Source organism: Seriola aureovittata, chromosome 17 (assembly GCF_021018895.1).
Source record: "Seriola aureovittata isolate HTS-2021-v1 ecotype China chromosome 17, ASM2101889v1, whole genome shotgun sequence".
NCBI lineage: Eukaryota > Metazoa > Chordata > Actinopteri > Carangiformes > Carangidae > Seriola > Seriola aureovittata.
In genome coordinates, this window is record NC_079380.1 from 14,956,143 (window position 1) to 14,977,319 (window position 21,177).

At 40.1% G+C, this 21,177-nt stretch overlaps 1 protein-coding gene across 5 annotated transcripts; it reads left to right on the forward strand.

The window, feature by feature from the left end:
• Nucleotides 1-136: 136 nt before the first annotated feature.
• LOC130185569 (TOM1-like protein 2) lies at nt 137-20,268 on the forward strand. 5 transcript variants are annotated; one of them, XM_056402097.1, is made up of 16 exons: nt 137-265; nt 5,161-5,245; nt 6,838-6,916; nt 7,492-7,641; nt 8,183-8,317; nt 8,395-8,538; nt 8,787-8,903; nt 9,811-9,944; nt 10,499-10,541; nt 11,581-11,752; nt 12,302-12,416; nt 13,038-13,113; nt 14,110-14,184; nt 16,659-16,718; nt 17,334-17,370; nt 17,530-20,268. In XM_056402097.1, the coding sequence occupies exons 1-16, from the start codon at nt 214-216 to the stop codon at nt 17,673-17,675; spliced, it is 1,620 nt and encodes a 539-aa protein (XP_056258072.1). In that variant the 5' UTR covers nt 137-213; the 3' UTR covers nt 17,676-20,268. The 5 variants fall into 5 exon arrangements, with proteins under 5 accessions (XP_056258072.1, XP_056258073.1, XP_056258074.1 ...); XM_056402098.1 differs by having other exon boundaries at nt 12,347-12,416; XM_056402099.1 differs by lacking the exon at nt 16,659-16,718.
• The last annotated feature ends 909 nt before the right edge of the window (nt 20,269-21,177 follow it).

Here is a 21,177-nt window from a genome sequence, read left to right on the forward strand (position 1 = left end):
ATGTTCAGCTATCATGTAAAATACATGCTTAAATGTGAAAAAAACGTTTGTTGAACATAGCTTTAGTTGTTAAATATGAACGACATTCATTCTAGCCATACATATTGACCTTTCTGGATTTTTTGACCAATAGGATTCTCCTGTAGGCGGGACTAGTTGGTGCCGCCTGGGCCTCAGCCTCTGTCATCCCCGAGCGGATTGTTTGTTGTCAAAATGGAGTTCTTACTTGGCAATCCGTACAGCACTCCCGTGGGCCAATGTATAGGTACGTTAGCCTTGAAATCATTTATTGGAGATGTGATACTTCCTCCACCATACAGAATTTGAGCGTGGACAAAAATGTGGTGTTTTTTTGCAAGGATTAATTTAAGGTTTCGCCAGTGGAAACAGCGAGCTAGCCAGCATCATCGGAGCAAACGTCATCTACTTGGATTGAGCTCCTCGCTAATGTTAGCCTGCTATCCTACCAAACTTAGTCCGCTGTAATCACAAGTCATTACGCTAAATCACTATGTGTTTGCTTGGACAGTGCAGTGCAGTTTTTAAGAAAAAAAAGAAATGAGGTTGAATTGCATGGGCGTGTAATGACACGGCTTAAAGTGGGTTGTGGAGCCTCACCTATGTTGAAGTTCAGTATTTCCTTAAGTTCTTGAACAATAGTTGACCTCACTGCGTGGGCTGACAGGTTGATGTTTGTTTTAAATCTTAAGGCTCTGTATCATGATGCTTATTCGTGCTGCAGCGGAGAAGAAAGACGTGTGGCTTGCCACATCCCTTTAGTGTGGTTACATCTATCTTTGCATCTTGCCTATTGTTTGAAAACTGCTCAGAGCTAAGCAGCCTCTGACCCAGGCCAGTTGACACCCAACATCGATGTGCCTTTATCATGTGAGGATGAGGATGAAATGATGATGATAGCTTTTCTGTGAGAGCTTCAGAAAATAATCTTTGCTTGATAATGTAACAGCATAGTCTGGTGATTCTCTACTTTTGTTTCCCTATCCGTTTAATTAAATCCAGTATGGCTCAGTGATTTTGTTGAATCTCACCCACCATACTACACCTTTTTTACAACATCATTACTGTTCTGCTCCTGTTTATAGAGGGACCACCATCTTTGGTTCAGTTAGCTGATTTCCTACATTGACTTGAGCCTTTACCCTCTCTATGTCCAAACAGTATTGATTTGAATTCTAATGCTGGTGTTTATGTTAAGTTGTGTAAACGTTCCTCAGGCTTTTATGTAGCATTTCCTCCCCGTTTTATTAATGTGTACTTCAACCCCAAAACAGATGTGGACCAAACACAAATTTGTCACACTCCTGATTTATGTTTATGTTTTAGTAAATGCAACAGCTGTCTTAGGAGCATTTGTTGATTACATTTTTTTTCTGGTTCTCACAGGGCAAGCGGCTCTTTTATAAATAAGGCATGTCTGTGTAGATCCTAGAATTTCTAACTCAACTTGTTTTTCACTTACTTAGATAGAACCTAGATAACCATGCACTGCTTTAATCTCATTAAGATCATTCATGCCAGTGGATAGAAACAGTTTGGGGGAAGGAAGTCTTTTTGAGTTAGAGGGCCTGAGTTACCACCCACCGGTCAACTGCTCTGTGCTATGTTGGCCAAGATGGCCCCCAGGCACCAACTGTGAGCTCTGTTTCTACCATTTTACTCTGCAGAGGTCCTCTTAGGTCATGTAGTGGGCTGTATGCAGCATATCTTGGATTTCCCCATTTGACGGAGATGCCTGTGTCTCCATCCTGATCTCTCTGGTTGAGTTGCTGCACTGTGCAGAGCTTTACAGCCAGCTATCTGTTTGGCTGTTGCAGTGGCAGCATAGCAGCAGGGCAAGGGATCAACTTACCTGACACAATGAGACAGAGACTGGTGCATGAGGGCATTATTCATTTCCTAAGTGACTGAGAAGGGGTTAGAGGTGGTGAATGATGTATGCAGGTGTGTGCCATGTGTGCATATGTTTTTGTTACCATTTCACATGAGGGGAAGTTCAAGCTATGCTTCTGTTATTTTTTTTTCTCATTCAAGCTGCAGCTTCATGGTCAAGGCACAGTAAGCATAGTGGTGAGGGGCTATTAGTACAGAGAGCTAAAGCAATGCACTCTGTCATTCATTAAGTGGAATTGACAATACAGAAGAACACTGGCAAATTTTAACTGATTGAAATGAAAGAAATTTTGATGCACCTGTGATAAATGAAATGACCAGGGCTAGACATGGGTCTGTTGGTCAATTTGCCATTTGTCATCTTTATACAACTCAAGTATCCATGACTGTCTTTTTCAGAATATCATACAAAAATTTAAATTCAAAGTTTAAGAATTTCTTCCAGTATTCAACTAGACAAATGTCTCATGAATGCTGGTTAATTTTGTGCCAAAAAGCCCTGAACATAACCAGAATTTACAGCCAGCTTTTGGCAAGCAGATGGTGTCAAACAACTAATTCAGTTATACTGTATGTAGAAGAGGAAAAAGCGAGCAAAGTCATTAAAGGCAAAAGATAAGGTCAAGTGGAAAATGTGTAGAGAAAGGAAGAGTTATAAAAGGACAAAACATGGAGGGATGGGGCCAGAAAGGGACAGAGATTTGTGGCTTTGTTGGCAGTGCGTGGCACAGCCTGCCACTGGAAAAGCCATGTGATCGACTGGCTTCACTGGAGTGGTGTCTATTCCCAGGACTGGGGGGATTGACACAACACCACGAATGCATGCACTCAGCGGGCATTCAACTTCATTAGCAAGGCTCTGATTGTTCAGGGTCGTTGTAGTTCATTTCACATGGAGAGTTCAGATTTTTCTTTTTCCTCCTCTGCCAACCGTGCTCTGCCCCTTCCTCGACCTGACAATCCACTTGAGGAGATTACATGGGATATTCTAGTGGAAGTGGCTGGTTAATTCTTCCAAACTCAAGTCATATATGCTGCACACCCAGACACAGCACACTATTTTTAAACGCTGCTCATGACGAGATTCACTTTATGTCTCTCTATTTTTGTCGAGTGTTTGTAGATGGGAATGTGCCCCAGCAAAGATACCTGTCTCTTGGTGGTTTCCCAGTCTGTGACGAGTTGATTAGAGAGGGGAGGTAGAGCATGAATAAGTCATGGCTATGAGGCTTGTCCAACTTTGAGCTTCCCAAAAGGAAGGCAAGATGGCCCAGTGAGAGTCTCTTGGCCAGGGCATGACAGCCTGCTCAGGGCCTCTGGGCTCCAGAAAAAGGAGCTCCTCCTGTCAAAGCTCAGGAATTGTCTAATGAGAATCTATTGACTGTCAGCCACAGGATCTTGGTCACAGCTTGCTTCAGTAAAAAAAAAAAAAAAAACTCTTGTAAAAAACCTTTTTCTCACCCCGAATGACTGCTATCCTAAAAGATATCAGCATTCACAGACATGATGGATGGATTTGGGGGACAGGAGAGGAAGGAGGAGACAGAGCGAGGAACGCATTGATGACTGCAGTGCCAGTTCATCACTGGAGCTTCCCTCTGTCTGGATCACATTATTTCCTGCCAAAATGCTATTAAATGGTAGGGCGGAGTGTGAAGGGGAGAGCAGGTCTCTGTGGCTTCTGTTTTTCAACTGATATATAAGTTATGACTGAGTACACAGACATATCATACCCACAGTCAGCTTCACTTTCTCCTCAGATGTTAGCTTTCCACTTTCCAGCTGACTGTTTGGTTCTGTCAGTTAATTTCCTGGAGTTGGAGGCATTGGAGCAACAGGTGGTGGTGAACGATATTTTATAGCACAGGAGTTTCTTGCGAGACACTGAGATAATAGTGTTGTGAAAGCTAAAGGAATGAAGAATTGTCTGATTTGTCTCCTGATCCTCAAACCGAGACTTCATCCCAACACGTATAACAGAGATTTGTTTTCAATTATACTATTAATGGATCTTGCTTGGACATGCTGTTAACAAAGCATGTTCATATCAATTTATAACTGCAATAACAATCAGCCTGATTAGATTTTTGCAGTACATCCTATCATGTTATAGCTATATGTAGCTGTATTATAGCTATATATATTATTGATCATTTTCCCAAATTGCATGCAGCGAAAAATAAATAAATTCTCAGCAGAGAAAAATACAAGAAAATACATCCAGACAAGACATGAAAGGCCCTGAAAACTTTTCCTCCATCTGCTGTTAAAGTTCTGGTGGCGCTGTTCTGAATACTAACACTGCTACCAGTAGATCAGTAGCTGCATTTGCTTTATGATATTTCTTCAAGCAAATATCTTTTTTGTCTGGTCTTAACATGATCAGAGATGGTCAGTTTGTTATCGTACATTTCTGGAAATTCAGAAACACAAGCTCATTAGTTTATGTCCATCCTTCAGTTAAAGCAATGGTCATCAGCTATTGGCTGTGCCAATTGCTTATCTTACTGGTTTGAAGTGGGCGGGACACTCAGAATTTGTGTTCAGAGTCTGATTTTGAGTATTTAATACTTAATACCTAAAGATGTTTGTTTTTCTTCACTTTAATTGTGGCTCATGTTGGTTATACTGTGAATATATAAGTTTACAGAGACATAAATACATTTGAAGGCAAATTTTCAGGAGTTTTAAAGTGCAGACATATGCATCTATTTAACAGAGTGATGACTCAAACTGTTCATATAGTGTTAAGTAATATAAGGACATAAAAAGTTATGTAGAGTAAAAAGAGGCACCAAAGAGAGAGAGAAGTCTGTCTCCACATGCTGACTTGCTTACACAACAGTTTCTGCTCTCAACATTATATAAACCATTGGTTGCTTTAATTAATGAGCATTGACTTTAGTGTAGGCAACAACCAAGCCCGACTAAAAGGCAGCATCATGCATTGCAAGTGAGACAGCTGGCGCGTTGCAAAACAGTGGATCAGGTATCAAAACAAAATTTTTCTTCAGTGTCAGCCACAGTGCTGGTGTGGGTCGTCGAGTAACCAAGACATTATGTGGCGTTGTAAACAATTTGTATGTGTGCAGAAACCCACCAGCTTCCATCAGTATTAGAGTCAAATGAAAAATGTTATAATGTCTAATACCTCTCAAACATTATCTTTGTATAGAAAACACTACAGTGGAGCCTACAGTGAATTAAAATGTAATTAATATTCTGGTTGAACTCTTTGTTTTCCTCCAGAGAGGGCCACAGATGGAGGCCTCCAGAATGAGGACTGGACCCTCAACATGGAAATCTGTGATATCATCAACGAGACAGACGAGGGGTGAGCTTCTGCACCTTCAGGGAATTCATGATTGTTGGGTTATAATATATGCGTATATATAAGCACTTCATGTCATCAGTGTTTTGCAGGACTTGTGAGGTCTTTTAACCCAGAAAGACTTGTGCTCCAACATTGGTTTATAATGGAACTTGCATTGTTTTATCACAAACTGGCTGACTGAGGGACTCGAGCAAATAATACAGACAACTGTGCTCCGACAACTGTGCTCCAACAACAGACAGCACATGACAGAAAGCCTTTTGTTTGCCTTAGGTGTCACTGGCAGAATGAATGAATGAATGACTGAATGAATGAAATTCTTATACCAGTCTTCTACACTGAAAGATGCCCTGGCTGCTATGGCTTGTGAGACAGATTCTACAAATGCGAGAACGAAACAATCAAAACTGACTTCATCAAAAAAGCTTCTTCTGTCATGAGCATTTAGAAATGAAATTTGAGACTTAGACATAAATATATGAATAGAAACACTACAGCATATGATGGCAATCTAAAATTTTCATGTACAATAAAACATATAGCTCTACTTATTTAGCACTTTTGTGATTTTCTTCCATAACACATTAAATCCACATGTAGTTAATGTATCCTAGAGAGAAAGTTTTCAGTTAACAGTTACTGTAGGACATACTAATTAGACACTTGCATAGTCTGAAATGAGGTTGTTCACCTTTATGGAAAAAGAGTATTCTTGGGGAAGAATGTTTAAAATGACTTTTTATGAATCTGTGTGTTTCCATTTTTCCCTTCATCACTGTCCTCTTTCCCCTGCTTTTCACATTCTTCACGTCTACCCACACTCATTGTGTTGGCATGCGACATGGGCCCCTCTCTGTCACACACAATGACACACACACAGCGACACAGAGAGAGAGAGAAAGAGAGAGGGAGTTCAGCGTCACAGAACACAGAACATCTTGTCTTCAAGACGTTCAGCAAGTTTGACAATGTCTGGTTTGCTCCAGAGTTGGACTTGAGGTTCTGCAAACGTAAATGACTTTGTTGCCTTAACGCATGCTACTGTGTGTTTTCAGAACACAATAGATGCACCATCCAAAATCAAAAAAACACAAAAGGCAAGTCTAATGAAGAATTGAAATCAAATATATTCATATATATGTATATATTCATATAACACATATATTCACTGAGCACACATACACAGAGAACTGTCCGGGGAAGCTATATGTCACACTTCATACTCTCTCTCCATCCACTTATAGATAGATAAAAGACAGATAGAAATGAAAACTCAGTAAATGTGCAAAAAGTTTATTATCTGCCATGAAGAGACGGGTCGTTTGAAGCAGAAAGCCAGCCTGAACTGAACTCTTCATACATGGACGGCTTTGATATCGCCTCGAGAGGAACACATAGTCATGCAGAGAGAAAAGAGAGAAACAGATGGTGTGACGATGCTTCTCTGTCTTAGTCAAACAGTTACACCGACAGACCGACTGGCATGTGTTATTGTGGCACAGAAAATCATTTATTCCTAAATCAAAGATGTTATGCCTACTCTCAGCTGGGGTGCTTTATGCAGCTGCATCTTCTCTGCTGTTTCCCTCTAGGCCTAAAGACGCTATGCGGGCACTGAAGAAGAGACTCAGTGGCAACAAGAACTACAGAGAAGTGATGCTGGCACTAACGGTAAGAATTTCTTACTATTAGCTGGATTTTTTTTTAGTGCAAAGCTTGTGTTAAATTGACCAGACGTGTCTGTGGGCGTTGTGTCATAAAAATGGCTTTGCACCTTGGAACATTTTGTTATGGTTTAATTCTCTGGAGGCCACGTTTGGCCTTTTTGTTGTTGCCTTTCAGTTTGTACACCACATTAAAAGGTTGCACCCTGCATTAAACTTGACCTCTCCTGATCTTGTCTTCTTGGCCATTTTATTCCACTGCGTCTCTTCGCCCAGCCACTGTCTCGCTTGTTTTTATCTCTCTGATATTACTTGTCTTTCATTTTCTTTACAGCGGACATGCCTTTTGAGCTGTGTTCTCAATTTTTATCCACCCACATCTTTGATAGCTCTGCTAGTTAAAAGCCCCTCTGTGTGATGAAAGCATCCTGACTGAGATGTTTTGTGAACACCAGAGAGCAAAGTCTTCCCTTTCTCTGCTGCCTCTCACTGACAAACTTTCCTCCTCTGCAGTTTTTTTTTTTTTTTTTTTTCGTCATTTGTCAGGCTTCTATCTCTGTTTAATCCTCTCCCTCTCTGCAGGTATTGGAAACATGTGTGAAGAACTGTGGTCACAGGTTTCATGTCCAGGTGGCCAACAGAGATTTCATTGATGGCGTTTTGGTCAAAATCATCTCTCCCAAAACCAATCCTCCAACTATCGTACAAGACAAAGTGCTGTCGCTCATACAGGTATTTGAGCTTTCTCTGTTTTTGCTTTTTTTTTTTTTAGTAATTAATATCAGTCAATGCTGGATTCTGGGAAGCCAGGTGGGCACTGTATGCTCCACCTCCCAGGTGCTGTACCACAGACTGCAGCCTCTGGTGTTGCTATCCAGTTACCTGAGGTCAGCTCAGCCAACAGGCGGTGTTCTCTGTTTCTCTTTCTGCTGTCCTCTAAATATTTATAGGGATTTGTTGAAGGATACCTCAAGGGACACTCCTCTTTGAGGCACTTTTCTCAGTGAGAAAAGTGAGTGCACTGTATGTCTGGGAGGATGCAAGAGATCCTTTTTCTTTTTTTGTTAAGGATTTGCACACAAGGCAGGAAAGAAGCTCTTGGTACTGATACTGTGATTTGAAATGAGAAAATGACTTCTTATTTCTTCATTTTTATTGCACTTTATAATGTGTGTGTGTGTGTGTGTGTGTGTGTGTGTGTGTGTGTGTGTGTGTGTGTGTGTGTGTGTGTGTGTGTGTGTGTGTGTGTGTGTGTGTGTGTGTGTTGGGGCAGGCATGGGCTGACGCCTTCAGGAGTAGCCCTGATCTTACTGGGGTGGTCCATATTTATGAAGAACTGAAGAGGAAAGGCATTGAATTCCCAATGGCAGACCTGGATGCATTGTCTCCAATTCACACACCACAGAGGGTGAGCAGAAAGAAATACACATACAAAGACATGTATATTCACACAGCAATATCCTAATGGGCTATTTTTTCTTCCAGGGTACGCCTGAGGTGGACCCAGCCATGATCAAATATCTAGCCCCTGCATCACCTGCTGCCGGGGCTCCTAAACCTGCCCCAACCCCTGCCTCTGCCACACAGGTCCCCAACTTGCCCAGCCCCATCACAGCAACCCCTGAACAGGTGACTAGTTATATTAACTTCTCACTGTACTTTGTTGCCAGTAAAGTGAAATCAGCTTCATTTATTTACACGGCCCATTTCACCAGTCAGTCAATAAAGCAGATTTATCCAGAGTTCAGTAATTCCCTGCATGATTCAAAGCAGATTACAAGCTTTCACAACCATTCAGTCTGCTGCCTTCAAGAACATCTGTTGCACTGATGACACTGGACAAGTCCTAAATGACCTTTGACCATTTTTTCTTTCAGATTGCCCGGCTGCGTAGTGAGCTGGACGTAGTGAGAGGAAACATTAAAGTCATGTCAGAGATGCTAACAGAGATGGTCCCCGGCCAGGAAGATGCCTCTGACCTAGAACTGCTGCAGGTTAGATGAATACACTATGGGCTCCATCTTAACCACATACATGTAACTTCTTCACACATTACTGCTTATATTTAGCCTGACAATCATCCTTGTTAACAGCAGCGGAAAGAAGAGCGAATTCATGGAGATGATTTGATTCATGTTTAATGTGGATTTAAAGTAGTTTAAATCATCAAGGCAAATCCAATCACACGTTCATCCACACTCTTTCACAAAACGCTGTGAGATTAATGCAAATGAAGTTACTGTATGCATCGCCCCACATTGTAAAAGATACTTTATATGATTCAGAAAGCAAAAAGCTTTGTAACACGGCACAGCTGTGAAATGTTGGTACGATTTGCAGCCACTAGGGGGAGTGGTGTCTTTAGTTTTCAGAGGAAATGCTCAACTCGCCTAAATCTTATCAAGAGCTAGTTGGCTGTGGTAAAAGTCCTCGAATTGGCAATTAAACGGTGGTATAGAAACTCATGTAGAGTTTAATCTCCTAAGACCAAATCCTCTCAGGTATTTGGGTTAGCTGCAAGGATCTGGCTTTGTGCTAAGGAACCTATGCCAGTTGTTATGGTTATGTGCTACCTTTTTGACTTTTCCCAGCTGCTACTGAAAAAAAGCATTTAAAGAATTTATAAACAGTTGAGCAAAGATTTCTGAGTTGTTCAACACTGAATGCCTTGTAAAAGATATACATTTATTGTAAAGTGAATTTTCCCAGATTTGGACGATGCTCTCAAAATTCAGCCATATGACAAAATGATTTGTTAATACAGAGTTGGGTCATTGGTCAGCAAGCAGTTGACTATTTGTCAGTCCACCTCTCTTTCACCATCTCCCTTTTTTTCTGTTTTTATCTATTGATTTATCAGTTCATCCATTGATCTATCTCTTGATTTGCCAATCTATCAAGGAGCTGAACAGGACATGCAGGGCCATGCAGCAGAGAGTGGTTGAGCTGATATCACGTGTCTCTAATGAAGAAGTGACAGAGGAGCTGTTACATGTCAACGACGACCTCAACAACATTTTCCTCCGATATGAGAGGTACAGTCAACCAATCAATTAGAATTTAGAGCAAAACAAGGCCAGAAAAGACGTGACAGTCCTCGTTTTTTTTCTTCTTTTTTTTTTTTTTTTTTTTACCTCATCAGAACTTTGTTTTGTAATCTTAAAGTTCTCTGTGTTGGTAATATGATTTTTGTCCAACAGCTGAGCTTGATGTTTTTGCTGTCCCAATGTGTGAGATCAAGATTTAGGCCAATATGTTTAATGGATAAATAATTGTTGGTCAAACTGCATCTCAAACCATGAGTTTAAAGATGATACTCTAGATGTGATTATACCTCAAAATATCAATGAATATTTTGAGAAAAAATGCTCAACACAGATTTGGCATTACATTCTGAGCAAGTCCAAACATTCAGAGTTAGAGATCTCCTTTGAAGCACTGTGCATAACTCATTCCTTTTTAAACATTCTGTGGCTTCAAACTGCTAAAATGTCTCTTTCATGAGGTTTCTGAAGATGAAAGATTCGTAAGCATTTGAACCTCAAAAAACATGTGGTAAGACATTCAAAGGTTTCTGTGCTGTTCACAGGTATGAGAGGTACAGGTCGGGTAGAGCTGCACAGAACAACGGGGTAAGTACCATCAATAGCAGCTCTGCATGCAAAGAGCAGAAATCAAACACCAAATTTCTCTCTTAGGATTGCCTCTTTTCCATTTGCTTTTAGCATGTTTTCAGAAAATTTCTTTTTTTTTTTTATTTCATTTTTTATATTTTAATACAGCTCCGTTGCCTGTGGCAATTTTCCATTATTAGGGATGCTAGGCTAGATATTTCCAACATAAATCAGTCCACATAGCCATTTGTTGTACTTATTTTACCATGTTAGCATCTGAATTCATAATTACAATTTACTTTATATATTATAATAGCATACACATTCCTCTGCAGCACTACTAGGTTTTGCAAGTGGATTGCATTTTTAGCTTTGTGAAATTGGACGAGTAAAGCAGAACAAGTTCCAATCTACTATTTAAAGTGTACATTTGCCAGTATCAGTCATTCGCCAGAGGACCGGGGCATCTCTCGCTGCATCCCACATAGCTGTTTGTGTTTGCATCCTGTTGATCTTTCTGTGTGCTCTGTCTGTTTGTGTTGTGGCTAGCTGACGGAGGCAAGTATGACACCACTACCACGTTCAATCCAAGCCACTGTGCAGGGATGAACAGAGTGATGAATGTTAACACATCTTCTATACGGAACTAATGCTTTGACCCATATGACGTGTCAACATTAGTATCACCATGTGAAACTAGATAGTATATATGTCCTTCTCTCCCCTCCTTCGTGCTCTTGACTCACACATTTGAAGTCTTGTGCAACTGCTTATTCAACCCCCAATACTGTTCCTGTGCGTAGCCTCCAATCCACAACTACTCACCCACAGTGTGTAAAACCATCAATCCTGTAGAATTCCAGTAGCTGCTAAATATTTTGTCCGTATACAAAGACACAAAAACACTCTGTAATATAATTTGCTCAACAAACTTATAAGCTTCCTTCATCTATATTTGCCGGCTGAACTCTTTCATCATAGCAAGACCTCTAAATTACTGCATACTTTCAACCATTCATTATTGTTGACAGCCACCTCTCTATCTTTCCCCTCCCAGATGTTGAATGAGGCCACAGAGGACAACCTGATAGACCTGGGCCCAGGCTCCCCTGCTGTGGTCACGCCCAGGATCACATCCAGCCCTCCACCCAACACCGCTGCTGGAGCTACTGCCTCCCCAGCCCATAACCCCACCACAGCGTCGCTGTCCACTGCGCTGGCTGGCCTTGGTAAGGACAGTATGGTTTTAAGTCGATGTTCCAGTGTTATATGGAAAAATATTTTACACAAACTACTCAGAAAAAAAAGCCTGCTAGCCTGCACATACTTCTTACTTCGAAATTCCAGCTATCATACACATACATTTACTCTCACCAGACCTGTAACATCCCTCCTCCCCAGTCTCTGCAGACCTGGTGATGGAGAAGCAGCAGAGTGTAAAAAAGGCTCATAATCTGGCTGCTAATGGGAAATAAGCCTAGCGACATAATTGACTGCTACCACTGCTAGCTCCCCTGGTGGTTTCTAGGAAGCCCTTGCATGCTGTGGAATTCTGGGTAAAGCTTAGATGTATTGCAACTCTTTATTTTACCGGAGTAGAGGCAGCCTCACCATGCTGAACAGAAGTATTGTGAAGTGTAAGATATCTGTGATTATGAAGACTATAAATCTGCATTGCATACATTTTCTCACTTCTTTTGTTATGTTTCTTAAGATCTTTCTGTCTCCATTTTTGAATCTTCCTTTCCTTTTTATGCTTGGTCATTATCTCACGCCAGATGTAGGTTCAGACAGCGTTACCGGCACCCTGTCGTCTCTTTCAGGCCGCAACCAGGATGACTTTGACATGTTTGCCCAGACCAGGACTAGCTCTCTGGCTGAACAACGCAAAAAGTAGGTCTAGGTTTCATTTTGCTTCTGGGGCAGCCCAGGTCCTCTCATGTTGTTATCCAGGGTGACATTTATTTTAATTAAATAGCTATTCATAACCACCTTTAATATTTGAAATATAATCCACCCTTGGGCACTTTTACACTGTCTGCTCCAAGATGTGATGGTAATGGTGTACACATTTTTTTCTTTTTTCTTTGATATGCCCACTATCCCTTAACCTGCCCTTACAACCTTCTTAAGTGAGGTAGTTCCTCCTTTATTACTTCCTAGAATGACCTTTGAATATGTTCAGGAGTGAGGATGTTAATCTGTTGTGGTGACTGGGGGCACAGGGTTCTCGCCCACATAACTCCCAACATCCCCGGTGTGAATCGGGCACCTTTTATTGCATTTCACTCTCCTTATTCTCAACACAATTTCTTTCCTTTCTCCACTCTTGAGGCAGTATGAACTAAAATAACAAAAGGCCCCTAATGAAAATAAATATTAATAAAAAAATATGTAAATTTTCCAATTAATGAAAATATAATTAAAATTTGTGTTGGTGTTTTTACGTTTTCATTGTGCTGCTTCAGTGCTATATCTTTTTATGTTTGTTTATGTTTATGTTTTTGTTCACAGTGTAAAGTATGAGGACCCTCAGGCTCTGGGCGGCCTGGCCTCAGCTTTGGATGTGAGACAGCAGAACACAGGAGGCGTGAGTACACTGAAGCATGTCGTTGAATACAGCTTTCACCCATACAAGTGTATGGAGTGCGGGTGCTGTGTTTTTTACATGGCTGATAGGGCTTCCTGTTCCAGTCTGTCCTCAGCTCTCGGTCACTCCCTGCATGCGATGGGTTTACAGTGATATTTGTCTTGTGTGAAGTGATACTTGAACTTTGACCAAACAGAGTTGTAGGTTTGTGGATTTACTATTTTTAGCTTTGACCAGCTAAAATAAATCTATCACTTTTGGTAGCAGTTTAGGTAATAAGCACGGATATGAGTTTGTTGAGAAGGTACTCAAAATGGGTGCAAAATATCTAAACTGAGGTTCTATATCCAAACTGTTGTCACTTTTTGCATTTATCCTGGCAAACATTAGTCTCAGCAGTTCATTAAAAAAACATGGAATCAGGTTTTGCAAATTGGATATCACCTCTTTCATAGCCCAGTTTCTGTTCATCTTCACAGTTTGCTCAGAAAATCAAACAGAAGTCACATGCTAGTTTCAAGATATTTTCAGCCATTCTCCCTGTCTGAACACACTTTGCAATATATTTGCATGGTTATCACTAGGTACACAGATGATTCTGAAACTTGAACTGCCATACACACACGTGCGCACACACACATACACACACACACACACACACACACAAGCACACACACACACACACACACACACACAGTGGTGATTGCGCATACCATCCCTTTTTTAGTTACCTCAGGTGCCCTGTTTCTCCTACAGTACTTTTACTTGAGGGTGTTCAAAGTCTTTTTTCCCCTTTTTATTTTTCTCATTTTCATCTTTATGGAATGAACCTTTCGCCATTTTCTTTCTTCTCTTTATTTTTTCTCTTTAAATGAAAATCGTCTCTTGCATATTTGACTTCTCCTCTGTCTCTCTCTCTGCACTGTATGCTATGCTGTGGTGGGGGCCTGCTACCTCTCTTCTCTTGTGTAAGGTGTTGTTCTGTTGTTGATTCAGCTGAGGGTAAAAGGGGATGATAACCCAGCAGATCAGGAGCTGCCCATAGACAGCTGGCTTATTACCCAAGGAATGGTGAGGACTCCATCCTCAGTGTGTCCTCCTACCCCTCCCTCATGTCCACTGTCACCCTTGCTCTCAACCTTCTCCGGCATCATCCGTAGTCCTCATAAGCTGCACTTCATTTTCAGCCTCATCTCACTGCTATGTCCTGGAATGCTCAAAGAGGACCAGAACAATTAAAGTTTTTCTCCTTAAGAGCATCCACCTCCATATCTAGTACAGATGTTATACTCTAGTGTTGAGCAATATGAAAGTACCTTTGAGATGTTTGAGATTTGTCAACTGGTTCTAATTTCACTGTGCTGTTTCTCCTGAGGTATCCATCTATTTAATATTTGTTTTATTGGTTGTATTAAGGTACTACAGAAAAAACAAAAAACAGCACAGCTTTATGGCAAAACTGAACTTCCTGATGAAGTACCTTGATTTGTCAAGTATTTCATTTACCGGATAAGCCAAAAGCAGACTTTCATCTGCAGTGCTTTTTTTTTCATTTACAAAAAGTTGAATCTCCAGAAAATAAACTATCATGATATTCGGTAATATAACATTTTATTCATATTGCTCACCTCTATTGTATTTTATTGACTTGGGCACTAAACACTACCCATTACTGATGCTTTCCACCTGAAGCTATCGTCTTTATGGATGAAATAATGAGTCTAACTGGTCCCCAGGAGCGTCCATCAGCTAGATCCATCGCTAAACAGTCACATTAAAACTGCAGAGGAGGACAGATACTTGTGCTACACAGCAAAGTCATATCAACAATGATGAACAGTATTAAAGGAGTGATATCAGGAGTGATAATATAGGATTAAAAAGTATGAGAATGAATGTTTGCTGTGTAGTCGTGAGTATTTGTCACCTGTTCTCTAACGGTCTGTGGATCTTAGATAATACATTAGATGTTATTAATGACCACCTCACATGTGTCACTCTAAACAGAAATAGATCAACTAACAGATGAACCACTAGATGTAATGTTTGTAACAGTATAACGATGCAGTTGCTGGTATGACTGTGAATGCTTGAGTATAAAGGATTACACTTTGAACTTTTATCAGTCTAATTCCTGTGAGTCGTGATAGGGACAGACTTCCTATTATGTACTTTTCTACATTTTCTCACAGCTTTTTTTTTTTTCCTGTGAATGACTTTCACTGCCCCACTGCCTTGGCCTGTCTTTTGATTTGCTCTGCTCCTTCACTGCGTCAACTGTGATCTCATGAGGAAAGCCCCACCAGTGTTTTTCTAGTGTATAACAGGGCCTCAGGAAAAGGGTTTCTGTTCTCTCTATTCAACTATGATATCAGGTCAACATCAACAGTGGACTTCAGTTCATTATACAGGTAGTGAAAGGTTGTGGAGGACTAGACTTTAAAAAATTTTGTATGAACTAGGGGTGTTGCGATATACCAGCGTTGAACTATTTGTCAGTTCATCTGGTTGCCTTTTCACTATCCTAAATGTAATTGTTCTTTTTGTACATTTTTGTACAGTTTCTCTCCACCTCCCTACACTCATATTTGAGGGGCAAAACACACAATAAACAAAGTTGAAGATGAATTTGACTAATTGCATTATTATTGTAATTTTCTAAAGATGTTGCAATAATATCATTATCGGCCACGATAAACAAGTAGTGAAAATCTGATATTGTGACAGCCCAAGTATGAACTTCCTTGCTTCTCTGCTTTTGTAAACAAAAAGCATACAAGTAATTGTTACTCATTATGGATGGACATAAAGTTTCTTAAATCACGATAAAAGTTCCCCTTTTCCCTTTCTGAGCAGTCATGATTGTTGGATGTCCAACACCAACATAAACACAAAGGCGCACTGTCCACACTAACATGACTTCCATCATCACAGGCACTGCAAGCCATGCAGCATTGCTCATGCTCCGTGCGCCCTGTGTGGTTTGTGTGTGTGTGTATGTGTGTGTGCTCCACGTACAGTATGTGTTTGCCGTGGGATTGCCCTGCCTCTCGACGGTCCCTGTGCTTTCAGCTTTTCCCATCCAATCAATCTCTTAATCACATTCTAGCGATTTGCTAATTAACTAATGATGTGGAATAATTAACGCTGCTGTGTGACATTAGTCGGCAGCTGTTAAGCCATGTCAGCTCTACAGAACTAATGAGAACAATACACAACCTGGGAACTCCTGTTCTCATAGAAGACAGCTGAGCAGCAGATTGATGCACTTGATAAAACAGTAAGAGCACAGAGTCGAGAGGGGTTGAGTGCTGGCAGAGCAAATTTTCTTTTTTTGTTCTCATTTTTTATTTGTTTTATTTTTATCATCTTCCCTACTGAACTTTTGGTGATTCCTATTTTATTGTTTTTTGTGTCTGTGTCTGTGTGTGTGTGTGTGTGTGTGTGTGTGTGTGTGTTACAATTTTTGTTTTTCTTGTCGGGTTGGGTGTCTGTTGTGTGGCTTTGGTGCTGCCCCGTGGTTTGTCCATGGCTTTGCTCCATAGATCCCCGTATCGCAGTCCTCTGTCATGGATGACATAGAGGAGTGGCTGTGTGCTGACGTGGTGAGACTTCTTTACCTTGATTTATATCTTCTTCCCTTCTTCCTCTTTCTCTCCTACCCTGTTTTTTTTTTTTTTTTTTGTATGTTGGGGTTTTTTTTTTGTTTTGTTTTGTTTTGTTTCCTTAAATAGCACATTTCATCCATCCATCTCGTATTACTGGATTCATTAAAGTTTAGTTTTCTTTAACATCACGTCCTTTCCTTCACTGTTATCTAATTTGTTTCCACCAATGATTGACATATAACAGTTTACTGTGAGGTCTGGCTTTCATACGCTAACATGGCACTAATGATAGTCAAGTTTAAACGGATGATATGATCTTACTTAACATATGCATGTGAAGGTTGTGGAGTTGGGCTCAAGAAGGCTTCTTTTTGCATCCATCTATAAAAAGTGTATGAAGGAGGCATGATCGACGGATCCTTCATGAGCGGCTTGTATGGATTTGTCTCAGTTTGTGTGAACTTTACAGGCAATTTGAGTTGTATGATGCGTTTGTGTATCGGCATATTGTATTGCTCACTGTATACCAAGGTTTATGAAATAGACAACTCAATTAATAATCGTTTCTGTCAAAATGTGAATATTATCTGATGACTTTTTTCCTCTTAATAGAAAGGGGATGCTGCCGAGGAGGGGGTGACGAGTGAAGGTACAGACTCACAATTAATGTAAACAATTAAATATGTTCCACAAGCTCAGATGTTTTGGAGTTTGTATTAGTTTTCTCCCCTCCACTAATTCATTTAAATAACAATGACGAGCCTTCAACTGTACATGACTTTGAGACAAATCAATTTGTTTATTCCAGAGTTTGATAAGTTCCTGGAGGAGCGAGCGAAGGTGGCAGACACCCTACCATCTCCCCCCGGAGCTAACCCCGCTCACCCAGCCCGAGCCCCGGGTGGCTCCCACAAGAAGGCTGAACGGACGGAAGATGCCCTCTTTGCCTTGTAGACTGTTGTCAGAGAACCTTGATGTCTCTCCAGTGCATCTAAAGGTCCTCACCCTACATGATTCCCCCCAAACAGTCATTCCATTCCCATTTCAGCGCTGACTGGCAGTGTTACAGCAAGTCATTCTCATGCCAGTGTTGCTCAGAGGTCCAACATGTGTACAATGCACTACTGTGTTACATTAAACTATATATGGATGTATTAATCTGTTAGTGTGGGATGTACTACTCGCAGCCCTGCATCTCATTTGTGAAACTCCACCAAAGGAAGACAACCTAACTTGTCTGATGTGGTTTAAAAATGTGGTATATTACTGCGAGATTCATTGAACATCTCACTGCAGGTCCATGCATTGAGTCAATATGAAAGCATACAATTAGGACAATATTGTGCTGTTTTATTTCATTAAGCTAATTGCTAATTTATGCATTTATTGTTTTAATGGTTTGTTCTGTACTATGTACTAGCGCTGTGGTTATGGTGGGTTCGTGCATTTCTTCTCTTTTTTTTTTCCTTTTTTTTTTTTTTTTTTTTTTTTTTTTTTACACAAGTACTCCAGTTAAAGTTCTAGTCATGCTTTTAAAACTGATGTGTGTGAAATAGCAATGTGTGTTATTACCCAGTTTGCCTCAAGCAGTGTAGAGAAAAGAGCTATGTTAGCAGGCAAATTTTGCTAACTGGGAATATAACAGCTAAATCATTGCTAATTGTGATGAGTGTATGCCAGCATTCCTTTAACCAAAGGGAATAACAAAAAAAACTAAAAAGCACTAGTTAAGATTCTCTGCTATGTATTTCGAATGGCTCAGGGGAAGGAACATGCCCATGGAATATTTCCCATCAACCTTTTCAGTCCTCTGAAAAGCTTCAGCAAAATAAGCGAGAGGAATATGATCTTAATCAGCTGCAAACACGTTTAGCCATTCCAAAGACTATGAAGGCTTTAATGACCAACTAGCACTTAATGTTACCTGTCAAACAATAGTTGCATTCATGTGTTGTAAATGTTAAGGGATCATGAACATTTTCCTTCCCCTGCTATAATGTCTGTGCACTTTGAAGCAAAAACAAATCTGTATTTTGTCCTTTGTGTTTACAAGATGGTTACTATTTTTCTAGGGGACGGGAAATAGTCTTTAGATTGACTTCATTTTGCACATAACTTTTCTAACTGTAATTGCAGCGCTTGTTCACACAGAAGTGGATGGATGAACTGTCAAATTTATGATTGTAAAACCTTTTAAGAGTATTAGAAATTGCATAAAGTTGCAAGATAAAATATGGCATTAAAATTATCAGCACGACTTAGCGTTAGCATCATAATTGACTATAAGACGCAAAGTATATTTAACAATAATGCGCTGTTGTAAAGGATTTATTCATATAGGTAGATCTTCACTTACTCTATACTATGTTATCTATATACCTCAAAATACAGGAATTTTAGTTTCTGTATCTGGTTAAAATGTATTGGCTCATAGTGATATCCAGAAGGCAGAGAGGTTTATGTATTATTTGATCCCCTGATTGTATTTTTATAAATCATGTAAGAAAAAAAACGTTTGTATCCTTGTACCACTGCATCTTTTTGTAGTTCAGGCTGAAGCATGCAGCAAACAAACACAGTTGTACTTTCTTTGATTTGCACAGTCAAAGACATATTTTCATTCTCAGTGTGTGTTCATTCTGCTATGATCCATCTGCTCTTGTTGGAGCAGCTGCCAAGGATTTCTGTGATTGACTGATTTCAGCAAAGTAGCTCTGATTGGAGTTTGCCTTTGGTGTACATAAGATCACATTTTGAGGTAAAAAGCAATCCTGTCTTCATTCCAGATCTTTTGCTGATGCTCTGCTTTGTTTTAACATTGCTCTTAAAAGATTCATTTTTTTTCCCCCATTCAATCCATTTAAGACCAAAAGCCTTGTCAATCAGAAGCAGACCATTTGAAACGCAAGTTGTAAAAGCCTAATCAAACTTACTTACAGTGTAGTCCTTCCACTGGAGGGAAATATTATGTCTACGTAATCATTATGATTAAATATTTAAAAAAAATGTATATAATAGTTGAGCAAAATTCATGTTTAATGAGCTTTAACTTTCTTTAATGCAGTATGGTTACATAGGTTCAATGTGGTTACCAGGTAAGAGATAATAGCATTAAATTTACAATCAACCATTGTGTCATTTTTTGAAAAACTTTAACGATGCAGGCTGAACAAAGACTATTACTAAAAATGTAACAGGAGATCCTTTTAAAAGGGACATTTTTTTCTGTGTTTGTGCATTAACTATCTCTGGATCTGTAACAGAGTTTATTGTGTTACTTGCTTTTATGAAGCTTAAGTCTTGACAGCAACATGTATTCCTCGAAATTGTGGCTATCTCAAAATGGTTACTGAATGTCTTTTAATACTGAGGAGACAGAGCGTTTAGTGAAAACATTGTGGACACAGGCTTGTTTTCTGTTGGTGGGTCTCTCATGTCTGTTTTTGGCTGTGCCATCTGCTGCCATTACTACTAATGGTCAGATTTTTGTTTGACCTAATGCACGTATGTAACTGCCCAATAAAACACTAGCAATGTGTGACCTCTACCTCACAACTGTTTGTGGTTATTTTAGATTCAAGGATTGTGTGACAATGTCTTGCCTCTTCTTCATGCAGGTGCTGATGCAACCTGGTCTCAATCTTGCACTGTACTGGCCAATCACTGTCACATGAGCCTCTCACCCCCTCCCATGGTTAATGGGCACTTCATCCATTCTGCTCCAACAGCTTAGCACGCGTACAATGTAAACAAACTACGATCACACACAGTTTTTTATGGATGTTCCAAATTTCAGCTTCTTTCAGTCACCTGTTGTGCATCACCAACAGGTTTCCAAAATCGACCAAGCAAGTGAATAAGACATGCACCATTATACAAACACAGACCATCACCATCATTACCAGGCTTGTGGACAGGCTTTTAATATTACCCCACTCCTCTAGTACAACTTGTGCGCTACTCTAGGTCACTGACCTACTTCCCCACCATGCCTTTGTGGGGCTCCCTCTTTGTGTTCATGCAACAATGTGATCAAATTATATTTTATTTTATCCGATGCTGATCTGAAAAAAAATGCTTTGCGCATGTATTACATTAATAGCAAATGTGTCGTTTAGCTGAAGAAGGTTACTTTGCTGAAGTAAATTCAATGTAACTGTAATGAGAACATTTTATTTTATTTTTTGATGGTGGGGATTCATTGGCCAAAAGTTAAAATTTGCCTCATTTTTTAATTCTTTTTCCCCACCGACATCCTTCCAGATTACCTCCCTGTTGCTGCCACCACACTTTCAGGAGAGAAACACATGATGTAATCTCTAGACCCAGAGATGTGACGTCAGATCACCCCACTCGGTTCCTGAGCTTCCCATTGGATGATTTCTCTGGTTCTACAGGAGGAGCCGCGGCTTCGAGTCAAACAAACTTTACTTTCAGTTGCCCACGCCCGCGCGGC

Bases quoted from the DNA above. Each gene is read 5' to 3' on its own strand.
- LOC130185569 (XM_056402097.1), top strand. From the start codon at position 214: ATGGAGTTCTTACTTGGCAATCCGTACAGCACTCCCGTGGGCCAATGT. The intron at 9,945-10,498 runs GTACAGTCAACC...TGCTGTTCACAG, and splicing joins ATTTTCCTCCGATATGAGAG to GTATGAGAGGTACAGGTCGG. The intron at 10,542-11,580 runs GTAAGTACCATC...TTCCCCTCCCAG, and splicing joins GAGCTGCACAGAACAACGGG to ATGTTGAATGAGGCCACAGA.